The following is a 20,375-nucleotide window of genomic DNA, read 5'->3' as shown; positions in this document are numbered from 1 at the left end:
TCATTCTCTTATTCCCCTTTCCCATGCCTAGAGGTGAAATTATACTTTATGGTTAATGTGATTGGTCTGCAATTCATTGTTGTGTGACTTATTGATGCCAAAAAGCAGTGTGAAGTTCCTGGCTCTAACTTGTAAGATCTGGGAAGCTATGAGGAGATCATCCTCATCACTATCACCATCATCCTCACCCTCATCTTCATCACCATCTCCATTATGATTCTAGACTCAGATGAGCAGTGTTATGGTTTAATCTGAAACAAGGAGCATCCTGATAATTGTTGGCAGCAATACAGGAATATTACATTTCCAAGAGAAGCACTAAGAAATGTAATATCCTTGCTGGGCAAGACTTAGTCATTATACATATATATATATATGTACATATATATAATACACATATATACATATATACACACATATATGTAATATATATGGAAATTAATATCAGGTTAACTTAATGTGTTTCCATTTCCAAGTATAAATTGTGCTATATAAGAGGGATGAGGCCTCCATTTTAGGGTTCTGGAGCTAGAAGAGGCCTCAGAGATCAGAGTCCAATTCTCTCCTTTTATAGAGGAAGAATGTGAGGACAGAAAAGGGAAAGGAGATGTACAGTCATACAAGTAGTAAGTAGCAGCCCTGAGACCTTAAGCCAAAGTCCTCTGCCTCCCTTATTTTGTCTGATTCATCCAGTTTGTGTGCCTTGTGTAAATTATTCTAAAATCTGAGTCACAAGAGGACCGAAAGAAAAGTAGCTTTGATTTTGGATGGCAAAGGGAGAAATTCCTTTTTCGCTCATTCCCAGTGACAACTGTACAGGAGGGGATGGGAGGGGAGGGTCTTTCCTTTGGTTAGGGGCGAGTAGGGAAAGGTGCAAACCTGGGAGTAGTTTCCTCCTGCCCATGGCTGCAGCTCGATGACTTTCATACTCCACAAAAGCAAAGCCCCGATTCTTGGTTTTGTCTGCGGCACTAGGGTATACGATGACATCAACCACTCCTTCTGTGACCTTTTTCATCTCTGACAATATTTCTTCCCTCTTTTTGGTCTTGGGGATTCCGCCAACAAATAATCGACAGTTGTCTACACTGGCACAAACCCCAAGGAGACGTCCATTTCTGCAAGAAAACAGTTGTTTTACTTAGTGAGAAGCCCTAGACTACCAAGTTTTAAACCATGTTGGTTCTCCAATTCCCTTGATAGATAGCCGCTGCTCGTCTATACCCTGGTGGAGCAGGAAGAGTCCTTAGAGACACTGACATTAATAAGTGATTTAATTAAAGTAACTCCCTCTCCCAGTACAGGTTAGCACCTCTTGGCCACATATAGTCTCAGAGAGTTGCTCAAAGCACTGGCAAGATGACTTTACCAAAAAAAAACCCTAAATGGGATCATGAAGAGCTGGTCATGACTGAAATGACCGAACAGCAAAAATGATCACAACAACCTAATGATATGGGTTGCTCCCCAAGTAGAACAGGTAAACTCAGGAAAAGGTGGGTTCCTTCTCCTTAGAGACCTTCAAACTGAGATTGGATGGCCACTTATCATATTGATTCTTTGTGGGTTAGGCATTCGTCTAGATCAGTGATGGGCAAACTATGGCCCAGGGGCCAGATGTGGCCCCCTGAAATGTTCTATCTGGCTGTGTAACATTGTTTCTAATCTGACAAATATAATGAGTAGGGTACAATACAATGAAACTTAGAGTTGCCTTAGAAACAGACTGACAGAGGAGCATTTCCTTTCCTTTGGCCCCTCTTTAAAAAGTTTGCCCATCACTGGTCTAGATGGCTGTTGACATCCTTCCAAAATGCTTTAGTTCTGTCATAGCTGCCATTCATATAAACTTGCCTGCTTTTGATGCAACAGCCCTGTGTCGTAGATACTCTGGACCTTGTTTCCTTCCTGACTTAGCTCCTGAATTTCCAGGCTTCAAAACCTGCTTCAGTCTCACCCTGGAAGCTCCCTTGGTACCTGGGGCCCTCCTTATCCCAGAGCATCCAATGCACTTGCAGCCTTTCAACCCTGAAATAATCCTCTACCAGGCTGACCTGCTTTTCCCATTTGTAAGTTTGTCCTGTGGCTTCCATTTTATGGAGAGGCTCAAGCCAGCCAACCTTCATTTCCCTCCTGCCTCTGACTTCCTGTTCCTATTCCTGATTTTCAGGACTTCAAAGCCAACCCCCTGCACTGAGCACCTTCAGTTCACTCTCTCCCCTCCTCTGATGCACTGTCTTCCCTATAAGCTCCTTTGGGACGCTGTCTTTTTTTTCTTTTCTGTCCTATTTGTATTCCCAGTGCTTACCAGAGTGCCTTGCATGTAATGTTTAATAAAGGCTTCTTTTCTTCTTTCTTATATCCATGTTAGAGGCAATTAAACAACAGCATCTCGAAAAAGGCAAGTCCTCACACAATAGTAAGAAGAAGCACTATAAGGACACCCTCAAGGTCTCTCTAAAGAGCTTTAATATTGCTTGAGTTAGCACAGGACCGTCCTGCATGGCGTCCTCACATCAGAGAAGATGCTGTGCTCGGGCAAAGCAAATTGCCGTAATTCAAAAGAAACATGAGATGTGCAAATTTAGAGACATCATCATCATCCTGAATGTTCCTTCCTAGGGACTGTCTGTGCCCGATCTAGGGTAGAGCCTTCCCAGCTTGTGTTGGCTTGATTTGGACACAGTGTACACTGAGCTTCCATAATGAGGCCACTTTGGTTCTCTGTGAGTCCAAAGAACAACAACCAGATAGTTGGTAGATTACTGAGACAGGATATGAACCCAGGACCGTTTGGACCCCAACGGCAGCACACAGGCCATTAGACCCACCTGATTCATGCTGACAGTCAGATGAATGGAAACCCCTGATAGCAGCAGTCACAATGACATGGAATGAGGAGTCTTACCTAATTTCATAGTTGTTTAGCTGCTTGATGGCGTTTTTGGCCTCTTGCTTGTTGGAGAATGTGACAAAAGCGTAGCCTCGGTTATTTCCATTGAAGTCCATCATCATCCGCACTTCATAGATTTTGCCAATCTATAATCATAAAAGCAGAGAAAAACCTTAATCTTTCAACACTGGATTTTGATCCTATGAGCTCCCAGAGTTCTTTCCATTCTCAACTTTCCATCCATGTCCCACGGGGAGTGGTTTTTGGTGCAAGCCTGCTTCATGTCTGGTTCCTGATTCTTTCTAAGTCTAGGTAGAAGCATCACTTTAGCAGGAGAGAGCAATCGTGGTAGGGAGGGGGAAGACAGAGAGGGACCGTGGCCACATTTTGAAATGCTTTAGGGATCTGGAAGTGGACTCATTAGTAGAAGTTCCAGGTTCAGTAACCGATTGGATCTTTTTCCCCAAGTGATAATTGGTATCTCTGGGGATGCCGACTCTCTTTTTTCTTCTTTTATTTAGGAAAGAGCACTGTATTTGGAGTTAACAGTTTTAGGTTTGAATCCTTGCTATGTTACTAATGGTCGATATGACTTTGGTGAGTCATTTCACTCCTTTGGGCCTGGAAAAATAGGCTAGACCTCTAGGGTCCCTTTCAGGTCAAATATGATCCTCTAATTTTCTGAGAAGGGAAAAAATGGCAATAAGGAAGAAATAATCAACCAAGCATAAACTTAGAGAAGGGCACACTAGTTTTGAGTGCACCAACTAGAAACAGAACTAGGATGGAGCTAGCACTATTTTGTCACAGAGCACCAAATTTTGAGATTGCTAACAATCCATACACATCTCTGAGGTCCTAGAACAAAAGCACCTTCATGGCTCAACTCTGATTCTCTAGAGCAGCCTCCCCAGTGCAGGTCTTATGTTGGTCTTTCATGGTCTCAGTCCCTTCTCAACCCTCTTAGGTCTCATCTCTCTCCCTGCAAAAGCCACAGGCTGTGACACTTGCCCCAGGCACGAACATTCCTTTTTTTTTTTTTTTTTTTAAACCCTTAACTTCTGTGTATCGGCTCCTTGGTGGAAGAGTGGTAAGGGTAGACAATGGGGGTCAAGTGACTTGCCCAAGGTCACACAGTTGGGAAGTGTCTGAGGCTGGATTTGAACCTAGGACCTCTCATCTCTAGGCCTGGCTCTCAATCCACTGAGCTACCAAAATATTCCTAATTACAGTTGTGGTGACTCCTTTCTTTGACCTATTTCTACCCTGATTTCCATATAAAGCAAAGTTGCTAGTTGGTGAAGACAGCTGTCAGAGAAACAGCTGGGAGCCAGCCATGATCATCTTTTGGAAAAAAGGAATGTAGGCTGAATGTAACTTTACACAACAAGCAAAATGAAATTTATACTTATAACTGATTTGCAGAGACACATCTGCATCCAAATCTAGATGCGTATATTTCCTTTTGCCTAGATAATTAATGCATAAACTAAGCTGAGAGCTTTCTTCACAATCCTTTTTATTTTCCACCTTTCTTTATATTCTAGTAATAATAGTAGTAGATAGTCATAGTAGTAGTAGTAGTGGTGGTGGTGGTGGTAGTGGTAGTGGTGGTAGTATTGGATTACATTGAAAAATCACATTGTTTAGCCATTCCACGATTGTTGGCTACTTAAGTCCTTTCAGAAATCCCTTCTCTTTCTTCTCCTTTTTATAAATAAAGCTAGCATAAATATCTTAGAACAGAAGTTTTTGTGGATAATTTTGACAGTTGGGGGGGTTATTTCCCTAAATTAGGTTATTGTGTCAAAGGAAATGGTTATCATGGTAACGATTCAGAGTGTTTAGTCAGATTGTTCTTCAGAACAATACCACCAATTAACAATTTTGTCAGAAATGTATGAGTTTCACTGAATGTTAGAGATGGCAAGAGCCATAGAGATCATCTGGATGAAACTCATAATTTACTAAAAACAGAAAATGGACCTTGGAGATGTGAAATGACTTGTCCAAGGTCTAGCTGAGGAGGAGAAAAATCTAGCCTGGAGCCAGGGCCTCAAATGCCCTGTCCCAGTGATGGGCAAACTATTCCCAGAGAGCCAGATCCAGGCCCTAGTTTGCCCATTGCTGCCTTAAGGAATTCCCTAATCACTACGCCCCCACATCCAGATGTAGAGATTAGGGAATTGCTTAAGGCAGTGATGGGCAAACTTGGATGTCATCTTTCCACTCCACTCTACTGAGCTGGTTCCTCTAAGCCCTGCCTTCATGGGGTTGCACTATTTTAGGGGAGGGAGTGGGCATGGTTCAGTTTGATTGGTAGGGCATGATATTTGAAGTTGTTTCAATTTTCATTTTTTATTAGAGAGTTTAAAGCATTTTAAAGTGCTTTTAATTTATTCTTTTGTTAATTGTCTACTTATATCCTTTGACCATTTTCCCACACATGATTTTGTGATCTCTTGGAATAGGATGTGTTCTTTGTTCAATTTAATGACAAGTTCAATGTATTTGTCATTTCCACAAATGTTTTCCTGAATTTTTAAAATTTCTCTTTCTCTATATCCCATATCATTTCTTCCCTATCAGCTCTCTTATTTATTTCATAGGTATTTCCTTTCAAGCCATCCATTCATCCCATTAATCCAAATAATTCATGACTCTTTTTTCTGAGCCAGGCATTGTGTGCTAACCCATAAGGATACAAAAAAAGGAGATCGAACCCTTGTCCTAAAGAAAGTTACATTTGGGCAGCTGAGTAGCTCAGTGAATGGAGAGTCAGGCCTAGAGACAGGAGGTCCTAGGTTCAAAGCCGGCCTCCGACACTTCCCAGCTGTGTGACCCTGGGCAAGTCACTTGGCCCCCATTGCCCACCCTTACCACTCTTCCCCCTAGGAGCCAATACACAGAAATTAAGGGTTTAAAAAAAAAGAAAGAAAGTTACATTCGAATGGGGATAATTGTGCGTCATAAACATTCAGAGAGTATTTCTGAAATACTTTGCACCAGGAACCATGCTAACCTCTGGCTAGAAAGACAAAAAATGGAATGGTCTCTGTCCTCCCAAAGATTACATCCCAATGGAGAGAAACATGGAAAAGAAAATGCAAAATATGCTCATGTAAATAGAAACCACATGCAGAGTAAAGAGTAAATAAAATATTATGGAGTGAAGTGAGATGGCATCATGTGCAGGAGGTGATGTGAGCTGAGCTTTGATAGAATCTAGAGATTCTAAGAGGCAGAGAAGAGGAGGGAGCATATTCTCGGAACAGAGACAACCCAGGCAAGGGCATGGAGGTGGGAAATGGAGTTTTGAATATGGGAAACAATGAATAAGCTAAATTAGCTGGAATAGAGAGTGTGCGAAGGGGATTAATCTGTACTAAATCTGACAGGTAGGATGGTACCAGACTATGAAGGACTTGATTGACCAGACTGGGAGGTTTATAGCTTATCCTGGAACTAAGAGGGAGCCACAGGAATTAATTGAACTTGATCAGAATTGAAAATTAGGAATATCACTCTGTTTGCTATATGGAGGATGATCAGAAAAGGAATAGCCCAGGCTCAGTCATGTTGACCTCAGAAGAATGAGGTTATAGAAGCAGTCCAGGCAAGAGGTTGATGGGAGTTAAACTACTGATGCGCACATAGCATCCTAGAGGTTATTAGAGAGAAAGCAAAGGATGTAAGAGATATTACTTCTGAAGAAAGAAGGTACAAAATTGTCCAGAGATTTATTGTTCAATATTTAGTGTGTGCTGGGCTCTTTGCTAGGCACTGTGGGTAAAGAGGGAGCCTGGGGGAGCGAATAGAGCACTGGACTTGGAGGTCAGAAGGCCTGGGTTAAAAGCATACTTGAGTCCCTTCGTCTGTGACCTTGGACAGGCTACTTTCTCTCTTTCTTCTTCTATAAAAACCTGGAGGTGGTATTTAATGGCCTCTAAGTTGCCCTCAGAGTTTACATCAATGATCCTTGGATACAAAGATGAAAAGTGACGTGCTTTCTCCCCTCAAGAAGTCTATGATCCATTGCCAGACACAGGATGTTTACACAAATGAACAGGGTCCAAAGTGAAATGGAGAGTGGCAAAGGCAAGATGCAGGTGAAGGGCTCGTGGACAATCTGAGAAAGGAGATCACTTCCAGCTGGGGATATCAGAGAAGAGAGAATGTGTGGAGGAGCTCTCCTAGCAGATGGGCCTTGAAGGAAGAAGCATCCCTGCAGATGAAGACTGCAGCCAAGAAATTACTCCTTGGAAGGAAAGCTCCGGCAAATCTGGACAGTACACTGAAAAGCAGAGCTAGCTCAAGATACCTGGCAGACAAAGGGCCGTAGAGTCCAGGCTAGGATCTTTCTAGTAGCAATGTAAAGCTGCCAGGGTTCCGCTATATGGAGAGTTGAGTGCCAGAGAATCAATGCTTTTGAATTGTGGTGCTGGAGAAGAATTTGGTAATTCCTGTGGACAGTCATTGGAAAAGAATCTGATGCTGGGAAAGATTGAAGGCAAAAGGAGAAGGGGACGGCCGAGGATGAGATGGAGAGACAGTGGCATGGAAGTAAGGAAAATGGATTTGGATGGACTTTGGGAGACAGTGGAGGACGGAAGGACCTACTGTGCTACGGCCATGAAGAGTAGGACATGACTAAGCAATAATAATAACAAAAGGATGAGAAAATGGAGAGCCTTAGAAAAGGAAGAGAATCTATCCAGGACCACCTGAATATTAGAACGTATTAGAATTAGAATTAGACTAGGATAATAGAACCTATTAGAAAAGGAAGAGAACCTATCCAGGGTCACACATTAACCCTGTGAGATTGGCACTCCATGTCTTATTATCTCCATTTTGCAGATGATGCAACTGAGCCTCCAAGAGGCGAAGTCCACGATCACATGGCTGGTAAATGTTAGAGGCTGTATTGGGACTCTGCTTGTCCTCACTCTATTCCAGTGCTCCATCCACTAGTCCTGGCTACCTCTAATCATCAGCAATTCAATTCAACAAACATTTATTGTTTCACTTCCATTCAACACAGCAAATGTTTATTTAAGCACCTACTAGATGCCAGGCACGATATTATGTTCTGGGACAGAAAGCCAGGACCAAGGCAGTTCCAGGAGCTGGCACCTAGGCTGGGCTGGGGGAGTTCTGTTGTGGGTCGGAATCCTGGTGTAATTCACTGGCAGGAGTTCCCCTTCCTTATTTCCACAACAATCTGGGAGTTTACTGCACAAGGAAGCTGTGTTATAGACCTGGGCCAGTTGGTGTTAACATTCCCTGCAGGTGGATTGATCTGGGGCCCAGCCGTGGGTTAAGACATGGAATTTCTTTAAAGAAAATGTGAAATCTCTTGGCATATCCCTTTGCATGTTTTATATTTCCCTATTTGTGCTGACTCTAAGCTCAGGGATTCTCCTCATTTGTCTTTGTCCTCCCAGCGTCCAGCCCAGTGTCTTACACACTGTTGAACTGAATTGAATTTGAATCAAATTGAATGAACTGACAAAACTAGCTTATTTGGGATTGGTTCTTTAGAACTAGAAGAAACCTAACTTATCCAAAGTTACACAGATGGCAAGTGACAGAGCCACCATTTGAACCCAGGTTTTTGAACTAAATCCAGCACTCTTTCAATCACACCATATCCTAATTGTGCTAATGTCCAGTAGAAATCATTGTTTTATTAGGGCTCTTGGTAAGGGTAGATTAAAGCAGAAAAAACCCCAAATTTCCCTGTGTATATAAATGGAGATTTTGAACCCTTGGACTTCATCCCCCAGAAATCCCTTCATATTTCCCAAAATTCCTTTTAATCTCTCCACCATGTTGCATGGTCACATTTGTATAAGTTCTGAGGCTCCACTTTGCTCTTCCTTTTTTTCTTTCCCGAGTGGGCTGGGTTAGATAGCTGTCTTACTTTAGTTTTTATGAATAAACTTTATAAAATACAATACTTAGCTTTGTGATATTAATTTTAAAATCTACACCTGAAAGAATTATATCCTCTCCCCTGGGTTATTATTAATGAACCAATAAATAATTATTAAGCCCCTCTTATATGCTAGAAATTCAGCTAAGCCCCAGGAATGCAGAAAAAAAAAAAAGGAAACACTCATCTCTGCTCTGACCAAGCATTCATTCTATGGGAAGACAATAGGTAAATGCAATAGGTATATGCAAAATACTAAATTAAGAAGCACTCATTAAACATTTACATTGTATTGAACACTAAGAATACAAAGGCTAGAAAAATTCTTACTAGAAACCAGTTTACATTCTGAATGGAGAGACAACAAGTCTTTGAAAACTTGAATTTGCTGCCAAAATACCTACAGAGGCCACCATCAATATATGCAGGAAAGTTTCATCAATGACGCAGGTTTTCTTTAGAAAAAAAAATCACACGAGGGGCAGGTAGGTGGCTCAGTGGATTGAGAGCTAAGCATAGAGACAAGAGGCCCTGGGTTCAAATGTGACCTTAGATACTTCTGAGCTGTATGACCCTGGGCAAGTCACTTAACCCCCATTGCCTAGCCCTTACCACTTTTCTGCCTTGGAATGAATACACAGTATTGTTTCTAAAATGGAAAGTAAGAGTTTATTTAAATAAAAAAAATAAGGAGAGGCAGCTGGGTAGCTCAGTGGATTGAGAGCCAGGTCTAGAGACAGGAGGTCCTGTGTTCAAATTTGACCTCAGACACTTCCCAGCTGTGTGACCCTGGGCAAGTCACTTGACCCCCATTGCCTACCCTTACCACTCTTCTGCCTTGGAGCCAAAACACAGTATTGACTCTAAGACCAAAGGTGAGGGTTTAAATAAAAAACAAACAAACAAACAAAAACATAAGGAGAATGATTGTCTTCTTCCAGTATTGTAACAAAACCTTGAAACTGGTTTCTATGACCACTTCTCTCCAATAAAAATACTGACTTGGACATGTTGCATAAAAAGAGAGCAGAAAAGTGGCATCTTTAAGAAGAGATGTCCCAAAGGCAAATGGAGATCCAGGGAAAAGTCAAGAATGGTGATGGCAATGGAAATTGGGGAGGCAGTAAAAGGGGGAACAGAGCTGGGGTGAGTATCAGGGCCCAAGAGCAGGAGGCTGACATCTGAGCTTCAAGGGATGCCCACAATTAGGGGGAAGTAGGTGGAGGCTGGAGAGTCCTGTGAAGAATAGGCCAGAGGCAGGCTCAGAGGAAGACAACTGGCTGAGGAACTTGGTGGGGTTTGGATTATAAAAGAGATCACAACTCACTTTTTCACAAAGTGGAACGAGTTCATCCTCAAAAAGGTCTCGAGGGAGTTTTCCGACAAAAATTTCACAGCCCCGCTCTGGGGGTGCAGCATCCCAGCCAGGGGGAGGGCCGCCATATTTTCTTTGTCCATTTTCCTGCAAAAAGAAACAAAATAAGAGTTGTTTCATTTCTGTTCTCTTCATAGAATTACATCACAGTGCGGAGCATATATCAAATTATTGCCAAAGAATAAGAAGTTCTGCTGGCTGGTCAGAGCATGAAATACAAATTAAATGTTTCGGGTTCTAATCCTAGTTTTATTAGTTGTATGATTATAGATTCAGAGTTGGAAGAAACCTTAGATATCACTTAATTCATTCTCCCCATTTTACAGATGAGGAAAGTTGAATCAAAGGAATGGACCTAAAGTTACAGAGCTATTAAATATCATATTCAAGAGTAAGACTTAGTAAGACTAGGTGGCCAAGGGGATAAGACTATAAGATCTGAAGTGGGCAAGACCTGAGTCCAAATCTGTCTTCAAACACTCACTAAATGTATGACCATGGGCAAGTCATTTAACTGACTGCTTTTCATATATAAAATGGGGATCATGATAGCACCTATCTCCCAAGGTTATTATAAGGATAAAATAAGATAGAACAAAACATTTGATTTACTATGTCAAGCCCTAAAGGTCTACATAATGATAATAATAATAGTAAATCATTATTTGTACTTTGGTTTATGAATTGTGAAGAAGTTTGAGTATGTTTAATATTTAGAATTTTAGGATCACAAGATAATAGATGTGGAATTAGGACAGGAGGGATCATCTTGTCCAATCTCCTCATTTTCCAGATGTGGAAACTAAGTCCTAGAAATGTTAAGTGACTTCCTTGAGGTCACACAAGTAGTAAGCAGCAGAGGTGAAATTTGAACCTGGGTCCTCTTGCTCCCTATTTGGTACTCTTTTCAATGTATCCTGCCATTTTGGGGTTATTGTTATTTTTAAAATCAAATTTTAATTTATATTTCATAAAGTTCCATGTTCTCTGCTTCCCCCATCTTTACTCAACTGCCAGTTGGGAAATTTAAAAAAAAAAAAAAAAAAGGTGAAAAATCCATTTCAATTGCAAACATGTGTAGTCAAGGAGAAGAAATCCCCACATTTGCCAAGTCCACCCCTTCCCCTTCCCTATGTCTTAGTCTATACTTTGGGTGGTAGACTTTGTCTTGAGTCTTCTGGAAATCTGATTATTCGCTCTGTTGATTGGACTCTGTTTCCTTCCAACACTGTTGTTCTTGTAAAAATCATTCTCCTGGTTCTGCTCACTTCTGCATCAGTCTATTCAAGTCTTCCCGGGTTTCTCTGAGGCCATCCCCTTCAACATTTCTTATTTTTTTAAAACTCTTAACTTCTGTGTATTGGCTCCTAGGTGGAAGAGTGGTAAGGGTGGGCCATGGGGGTCAAGTGACTTGCCCAGGGTCACACAGCTGGGAAGTGTGTGAGGCTGGATTTGAACCCAGGACCTCCCCTCTCTAGGCCTGACTCTCCATCCACTGAGCTACCCAGCTGCCCCTTCAACATTTCTTATAATACGATGGGATTGCATTACATTCAGATGTACCATCACGTGTTCAGCCATTGTCCCATTAATAGGTAGGCATCCCCTCATTCTTTGCCACCACAAAATAGCTATTCTGCCATATTTGTTCACTTAATCAACAGGCATTTATTAAGTACCCATTTTAGGTGCTCAGCTAGATATGAAGCTTTGATACAGTCCAGAGGCTGCTCTCTGAGGGCTTCCAGGCTAATACAGAAACAACAGAACTTTGCACCTTTCTGTGCCTCAATTTTTCTGTATAATAAACAAGCAGAGATATAACTAGGGGGGAGCAGTTGGAACACTGCTCCAAGGCAGGAAATTTTGATTGGTCCTTTAAAGGGTTCTTACTCTAATTTCAGTACACAAGTATAGAAACGAATTAATTTTGAGAGAGAGCGACCACATGGTATTCAGGGGGAAGCTCCTCCCATACCATTTCCTCATAAAACTCTTCCTAATAATAGCCTTGGGTCCATGCTCCAGAGTCCCCAAAAGTTGAACCAGAACCTTGTAGCCTGATGGTAATAGAACTAGCTTTAGAGAGAGGACTTGAAGGCAAGCTCTGCTACTTATTGTATGTGTCAGCTTGGCTAAGTCACTTCCTTGCTATCTGTCTTGCAGTTTTCACATTTGTAAAATGAGGGGATTGGACTTGACTCTGACGTTCATTTAATTTTTAGATCCTATGGAATTCTCAGGGGAGCAGTTAGGTGGCTCAATGGATTGAGAGCCAGGCCTAGGGACGGGAGGTCCTGGGTTTAAATCTGACTTCAGATACTTCCCAGCTGTGCGACCCTGGGCAAGTCACTTGACCCCCATTGCCTACCCTTTACCACTCTTCTGCCTTGGAGCCAATACACAGTATTGACTCCAAGATGGAAGGTGAGAGTTTAAGAAAAATAAAAGTAGACAGGAATGGCTGCCCTTTCCTTAGAGAGCCACAGATTACTCACAATATTCAATATCTTCATCCCTGGCACACAAGGGGAATCTGTGATTTCATCTGCAGCGCACACTCCCAGCGTGAGAAGTCTCTAGAAAGATCTCCATCCCTCTCTGACTTGGTAAATGACAGAGACTTGCCTAAGGCCTCAAAAAGTGAACTAGACCCACCCCTGGCACTTTGTGCCTCTCGGAAAGCCAGTCTTCTTGCACACAAGACCAGCAAATGATCCAGCACCCCAGGGGGACCCTATGATCCTGGCAGTCATTGTTTCAGACCAACATCCTCTGGCCGCCAAGTCAGGCTAGAACTTGTCCTTGTCCCATCGGCTTGTCCCAGTTTTCTTATTCGGAGCGTTGCTCTATGAGGTAGGTTGTTAATACGGTTTAAATGATGCTAACGGTGAGGACTAATTACGGCTTTAAAATATCCCATGATGCCATTCTTTCAAATATAGTGGCGAACAGATACGGGCAGATTTCTCATGCTTTAATTTTAACTTTTGACTTCAATGAAACTGGAATCGTTTCTGCTGCATTTGACAGGGAAGTCGTGAGCCAGATCTCTGCGCCTTCGCTCTTTCTTTGTACGTGGACCCGATGACAACATCGCCATTTTGGTCCTATGAAGAGGGATTTACTTTATGCTAATGAAACACTCTTAGTAGGGCCGTCTAGGATAATTAATCACAAATTAGCTTTAAAATTTGCCATGGGGTGAACTCATCTGATTCTTACAGCCTTGCGAGGCAAGCAATACAGATGTTTTCACCCCATCTGACAGAAGAAGAAACTGAAATTCAGAAAAGGAAATCGTTTGTTCAGGGTTATGAAGAGTAAGTAGAGGAAGCAGGATTTGAATCTGAGCCTTCCTGACTTCGAGGACAATGACTTGGTGACTACATTATTATTTTAGTGTCAAATACCTTCTCTTTAAAGTATTTTCAGCAATGAGTTATCACTTGTTTATTTGGTTATATGTTTGGGGGTTTTGGTTTTATAAGATTATTCACTTTCAGGGGCATCTGGGTAGCTCAGTGGATGGAGAGCCAGGCCTAGAGATGGGAGGTCCTGGGTTCAAATCTGGCCTCAGACACTTCCCAGCTGTGTGACCCTGGACAAGTCACTTGACTCCCATTGCCTAACCCTTACCACTCTCTCTTCTGCGTTGGAGCCAATACACAGTATTGACTCTAAGACAGAAGGTAAGGGGTTAAAAAAAGATTATTCACTTTCAAAAATAAATAATATGGAAATAAAAAAATAAAGTATTTTCACCCAATCTCCATTTAGCATTTCTAGATAGAGACCACACGTGCTCCCAATATTTACCAGAAGAAGCAAAGACTCCATTAGTATGTTTAGATTACCAAAAGTTTGTTTACTTTGTGAAATAACTTGACACATTTCTTAAAACTTTCATCCTCCTGGTACATTTCAAATAGGATCCATAGATCAGAAATGTGGAGTTAGAGGAAAACTCAGAGATCATCTAATCTAGTTTCCCCTCCCCCAATTTAACATTTGAAATTGAAGCCCAAGGAGGTAAGTGACTTGCCCAAGGTCTCATAGATTTGTTCTGCTATAATTGCCTAAAACTCTGGGGAAGTCCCCATGTTCATGATGCATAGTAGAAGTACAGATCAATTCTACAAACATTTCTCTTAATTCAGGGAATGAGGTTAAATTCCGAGTTTCTTGTTTTACAAGCCAGTTGTTAGGGTTCAGCACGCACAGTGCCTTGTCTGTGAAGTCTTTCCTGATTCCCTCAAAGTTAACATTTTCTTTCTTCTCGCTTTCCTTTGTATTAGACTTTGCTGCGGCTATGCTGAATCTCATCCCTCTCCCACCCAATGGTAGAGAAGTTTCTTCAGTGCAAAGACAGTTCCTTTTTTATTCTTGTATTCCCCAAACCTGGCACAATGTCTAGCATATGTAGTTCAGTCATTTTATTTTATTTTTATTTTTTAAATTTAAACCCTTAACTTCTGTGTATTGGCTCACAGGTGGAAGAGTGGTAAGGGTGGGCAATGGGGGTCAAGTGATCTGTCCAGGGTCACACAGCTGGGAAGCGTCTGAGGTCGGATTTGAACCTGGGACTCTAGCCTGACTCTCAATCCACTGGGCTACCCAGCTGCCCCCTAGTTCAGTCATTTTAGTTGTGCCCTCCTCTTTGTGAGCCCATTTGGGGTTTTCTTGGCAAAGACACTGGAGTGTTTTGCCATTTCCTTCTCCAGCTTCTTTTATAAATGAGGAAACCGAGGCAAAGAGAGTGAAGTGCCCCAAATATAGCAGGGACTTAACAAATGGAGGAAGAATTGAATTGAATTGAATTTTGACACTCACTGAGGCATTAAGGAGCCTGGATGTCATTTTTGAAGATTTCAGAATTTCAAAGAATCCCCCTTCTGTTCCTTTCCTTTCTGTTCTGTTCTCTTGCCTTCTCTGCCCTTCTTTAGTCCACAGTTCAGAATTCCACTCACTGGTAGGCAACATCGATTTTTCCAGAATTGTCATCTAACTTGATTTATTCCTTCTGATTGTCTAAAATAGAGGCAATCAACAAGCCCGGCCGTTCTCGACTTGCCCTAACTGCTAAAAACTGCCCCACCAAAATGGTGTCAGGTGTGTCTGGGAAAGTCCCTTGCCATTTCTGGGTCCCATCCAGCCCAAGCCATGGACATAGAAGGCTTGGTTTCCTGAGGGAAGGAGATGATTGGATGAGGAGCCTCCTGATGTCTCCTCCCCACTAAGTCTTGGTGGGGTTCCTCTTACCATTGGGGGAAAAAAGACCTGGAGATCCTTTGAGGTCGGTAAAGCCCCTGGCAGGCCCAGAGATGCTGCTGACTCAACACATGGGGGCTGGGGAGGAGGAGCAGTGTGCCACGTGGATGCTGCCCTCCCTGCCTGTTTGAAAATTGCCAAGGCTTACGAAAGACAGGTGTGGAAAATGAGTCACACCAGGACAGAGAATAGCCCTCCGTTGCCCATTGACGACAGATGAGGCCTGGAACTTTGGGTCTTTGGTCCCTATTTTTATAATTCAGGGGATGTAAATAGCCAAAGCCAGCTTAAAACTCCCCTTTTCCAGCTGAAGTCCTTCTCGAATGACATACGCCCTAGAAGAGGAGGGCTATATTAATAGGAAGCCTCGCCGGGCTCAAAGGAAAAGAGCTATCTTTGCTTTGGAGGCTGGAATGTTCATTGGGTACTCAGAGGAGCCAAGAAAGACTTTGCCCTCTAAAGTCAAATAAGCAACAGAAAGGTTTTCTGCTCAAAAATCTGGGGCTCCCTCTCAGGATTTCTCACCTCCCCACTCGAGTGTCCACTGTTTTGAAAATGAGAAGTCTTCTCTGTCTTCTCTGAAATGTTAAATCTATTAGGGAATGACTAAAGCAGGGATTCCCAAAGTGGGCGCCACCGCCCCCTGGTGGGTGCTGCAGCAATCCAGGGGAACGGAGATGGCCACAGGTGCATTTATCTTTCCTATTCATTGCTATTAAAACTTAAAAAAAATTAATTTCCAGGGGGCTAAGGAATAGCCTTTTTTCTGGAAAGGGGGTGGGAGGCCAAAAAAGTTTGGGAACCCCTGGGCTATAGGAACAATACTAATAGCTAGAATTTACACAGCCCCTTCAGAACTGCAAAGCACTGACATATGCTCTCTTTGACTTTCAGGACCACCTGAAGAGTAAGTTAGGACACTAGGTGATTTGCTCAGGGTCACTTGCCTCAGTGTATCTGAGTCTGAATTTGAATTCGGGTCTTTTTGAGTCCAAGTTCGATGCTAACAGATATCATCGAGCTGCCCAACTTTCCCCATGAAACTCAACAACTTTGGGAATGCAGAGGGTCCAGATATTTTGCTCTTAGGCACATCGCTCTTGGGAGAACTAGTCAGACAATTATAGCTGTGGAGGTCGAAGGGGCCCTTGAGGTGATCAGGTTACCGAATCAGAGAATTCACCATGGAAGGAGTCTCATCCAACCCTCTCCCCTGGCAATTAGGGGAACTGAGGCTCAGAGTGATTTGCCACGGGATCGCCAAAATGATTGGTGTCTTCTAGGGAATTGGAGGTCTCTGTGACCGCAGCCTATGCCACGAGGCCCTCATTTCTTTCACAGGTGGGCGACGGTGGCTTCCAAAGCTCAGACATTTCCTTTTTATTCGTATTTTTATGAATCCATGATTTTACCTGTGCTGGGACTGCCTCCTCTCTGACAGATCAATTAATCAATAAACAGTTATTAAATCAATAAACATTTAAGCTCCTACTATGTGCCAGGCACTGGGCTAAGACCTGGGGATACCAAAAAAGCAATCCCTGCCCTCAAGGAGCTCACAATCTAGTGGCTGAGAGACAGTGCAGCGACACTTTGCCATCCTGAGCTCCGCAACATCTGCATGGGCTATCCTGGGAAGTAGTGGGGTCCCCCTCCCTGGAGATCTTCCAACAAAAGCTGAATGATTATTTAGGGTCATAGGGTGAACGTTAAGGCCACTTCATAAGCCATCTAGGCAAATCCTTTCATTGGAGAGATGAGGAAACTGAGGTTAATAGATGCTGAGGGAATGGACCAAGGGCACATTGCTAGTCAGTGATAGAGCTGTGATTTGAATACAAGTCCTCTTATCAGCAAAGCCAGTGAGGTCTCTTCCCACCGTACCCCGGCTTGGCAGCAGGCATGATGTTTTAGAAGGGATTTTTTTTTAACCCTTAACTTCTGTGTATTGGCTCCTAGGTGGAAGAGTGGTAAGGGTGGGTAATGGGGGTCAAGTGACTTGCCCAGGGTCACACAGCTGGGAAGTGTGTGAGGCTGGATTTGAACCCAGGACCTCCCGTCTCTAGGCCTGACTCTCCATCCACTGAGCTACCCAGCTGCCCCTTTTAGAAGGGATTCTTGCTCAGGTCTAGTCTGCAGCTTCCATGGGCCAGATCATGAGGCACTTTTGTAATTCTTGCCTCTATCTTTTTGCATTTCCTCCGCACAGTGTCCTGTCAATGCAGGGGAAACCTCGCCTTCCTCTTATTCACTTATATTTCCAGCAAACCAGTGTAGCTCTGGCTCGTTCTAGCTGCAGCCCCCACCTCCTGCTGAAGGACTGCCCGATTTCCTTTTCTTCTCCTCTATGCCCATGATAATATCTTTATACAACGTCTATCACCTAAGTCCTCTCTGGCAGTCCACCACAGACTGCAGCCACCCTGTGTCTTTCCATTGCTTTCTGGAGACTCTCTAGTCATCCTTCCCTGGAGATTCTGGTCTTCTACAAAGCACAGATACTTGGTGATGGGGATGATATTTACTGGGGAAAGAAATGCACCATGGGAAAAAAAAAAGAATGGGCTGATTACATTGTGCCAGCATGAGATAACCAGCAGGGCAGCTCTGGAGCTCTATCGGCCTCTGCCTGATGTCAAGAGGAAGTGAGGAAGGCCATCAGAAAGTAGGGTGGACCTCCTGTGGGGAGCTGGAGGGAGGTGAGGAGGAGAGTCCCAGGGGTGAGAGTTCTGGAGTCTGGAGTATGCATGGCACGAATGGCATCTTTGACACTCCAAAAGGAGAAGTTGAAATAGAGCATGAAAAGGAAAAATGGAATTCTGGGATTTAGGAACAGAGGTGAAGATGGGAGGATTCTGCGACTGGCAAGGAAGGAAGCAGTGCAGGGACTGTGGCGCTGACTGATTTCATTGGAGAGTTCTGGACAAGTTATGGGGCTCTGAGTGACTCTAATCTGGAGAAGGTAGTGTAGTAAAATGGAAAGAGTCAGCAGCATTCCAGCCCTCACCTCTGCCACTATCTATGTGACCTTGCCAGAGTAACTTAGCCTTACTCCACTTCAGTTCTCTTATCTGCAAAATGAGGGCGATGGGGCTGGACTCAGTGGTCTCTCCGGTCCCTTCCGGCTCCACATCTATGATCTTTATAAATATATCAAACATTAACAAATGGTAGCTGGTTCTGCGTTCTGTGAAGCTTGAGGCTTCATCTCACGTAGGAATCACAGTAAGAATCACATGGGTCCAGAAGTCAAGCTATGTGGCCATTAGTCCTGGCTCTGTCATTTCCCTGGGCCTGGGAACCTGGGGAGTTCCCATCCATCTCCTGGCCTCTTTTGGCCTCTTGAGCTTATAGACTGGGGGCTACAATTGGGATGGGCAGACAATAAGTGCCTAACATCCATTCCTACCCCAACGGCCTGTGATCTCAAGATCCAATATGGCCTGGCATCGAGAGCCATTGGACCGAAGGATCTTAGACAGGTTTCTTGGCATCTCTAGGACTGAATTTTATTTTATTTTTTGAACCCTCACCTTCTGTCTTGGAATCAATACTATGTATTGGCTCCAAGGCAGAAGAGTGGTTAGGGTAGGCAATGGGGGTCAAGTGACTTGCCCAGGGTCACACAGCTGGGACGTGTCTGAGGCCAGCTTTGAACCCAGGACCTCCCATCTCTAGGCCTGGCTCTCCATCCACTGAGCTACCCAGCTGCCCTCTAGGACTGCATTTTAACATCTTTCCAATGAGAGGACTAGACTAGCCTCTCCCTAAAGTTCTTGCTGTTCCAAATCTAGAGGGCCCTATTCTTTTTTTTGTTTTGTTTTGTTTTGTTTTGTTTTTAAACCCTTAACTTCTGTGTATTAGCTCATAGGTGGAAGAGTGGTAAGGGTGGGCAATGGGGGTCAAATGACTTGCCCAGGGTCACACAGCTGGGAAGTGTCTGAGGCCGGATTTGAACCTAGGACCTCCCGTCTCTAGGCCTGACTCTCAATCCACTGAGCTACCCAGCTGCCCCCAGCCCTATTCTTTTAATCCCTTCCTCTCTCTCGATCTCGGGTTCTCTGAGTGTAATGTGAGAGGCTTCAGACAAGACCCTTTCTGAGGAATCCTTCTACTTCTAACAATATCACATGATACTTCGAACCCAATCGAGGGTTTCTAATGCACTTTACATATTTACAATGATCTCAAAGAAGTAGGTGTCTTAGCAGCTAGAACCCTGGACTTGGAGTCACAGAAACCTGAGTTCAAAACCTGCCTCGGACACCAGCTGTGTGGTCCCAGGCAAGTCACTTAACTTCTCTCTACCTCCATTTCCCCATTTACAAAATGGGCCTGTGCTTCATAGGGTTTTGTGAGGAATCAAATGAGAAAATATCGGTCTAGGACTTTGCCGATCTCAAGATGCTGTACGGATTGTTATTCTCAGCTGATTTTTATAACAGTCCTCTGAGGGAAGGATCTTCTCACCCTCATTTAAATATGGGGAAACAGAGGTCCAGAGAGATTATTGTACAGCTACAAAGTGTCTGAGGTTTGGTTTGAACCAAAATACTCTTAATTAGGAGCCAGAGTTAAGTGGTTCAGGGGATAAAGTGCCAGATCTGGAGTCAAGAAGTCCTGAGTTCAAATCCATCATCAGACTCTTACTAGGAATGTGATCCTGGGCACATCACTTAACCAGTTTTGTCTCAGTTTTCTCATCTGTAGAATGGGCTGGAGAGGGAAATGGCCAACCTCTCCAGTAACTTTGCCAAGAAAACCCCAAATGGGGTCAGAAAGAGTCAGACACAACCGAAATGACACCACCAACACCACCACCACCACAAGAAGAAGAAGAAGAAGAAGAAGAAGAAGAAGAAGAAGAAGAAGAAGAAGAAGAAGAAGAAGAAGAAGAA

The 20,375-nt window shown here is 43.3% G+C and overlaps 1 protein-coding gene across 2 annotated transcripts in view; it reads right to left on the bottom strand.

Annotated features, from left to right (window-relative positions):
* A1CF (APOBEC1 complementation factor) overlaps positions 1–20,375 on the bottom strand; it is a 73,585-nt gene that overhangs the window by 31,751 nt on the left and 21,459 nt on the right. For both annotated transcript variants that reach the window (XM_044659223.1, XM_044659224.1), the window contains exons 2-4: positions 10,159–10,293; positions 2,909–3,039; positions 880–1,118 (exon numbers count right to left, since the gene is read on the bottom strand). In XM_044659223.1, the coding sequence (XP_044515158.1) occupies positions 880–1,118; positions 2,909–3,039; positions 10,159–10,293 (505 nt within the window). The remainder of the gene's footprint in view (positions 1–879; positions 1,119–2,908; positions 3,040–10,158; positions 10,294–20,375) is intronic.

This window comes from Gracilinanus agilis, chromosome 2, assembly GCF_016433145.1.
Source record: "Gracilinanus agilis isolate LMUSP501 chromosome 2, AgileGrace, whole genome shotgun sequence".
Classification (NCBI taxonomy): Eukaryota; Metazoa; Chordata; class Mammalia; order Didelphimorphia; family Didelphidae; genus Gracilinanus; species Gracilinanus agilis.
Note: the sequence above shows the minus strand (reverse complement) of the source record. Positions and strands in the feature narration are given on the sequence as shown.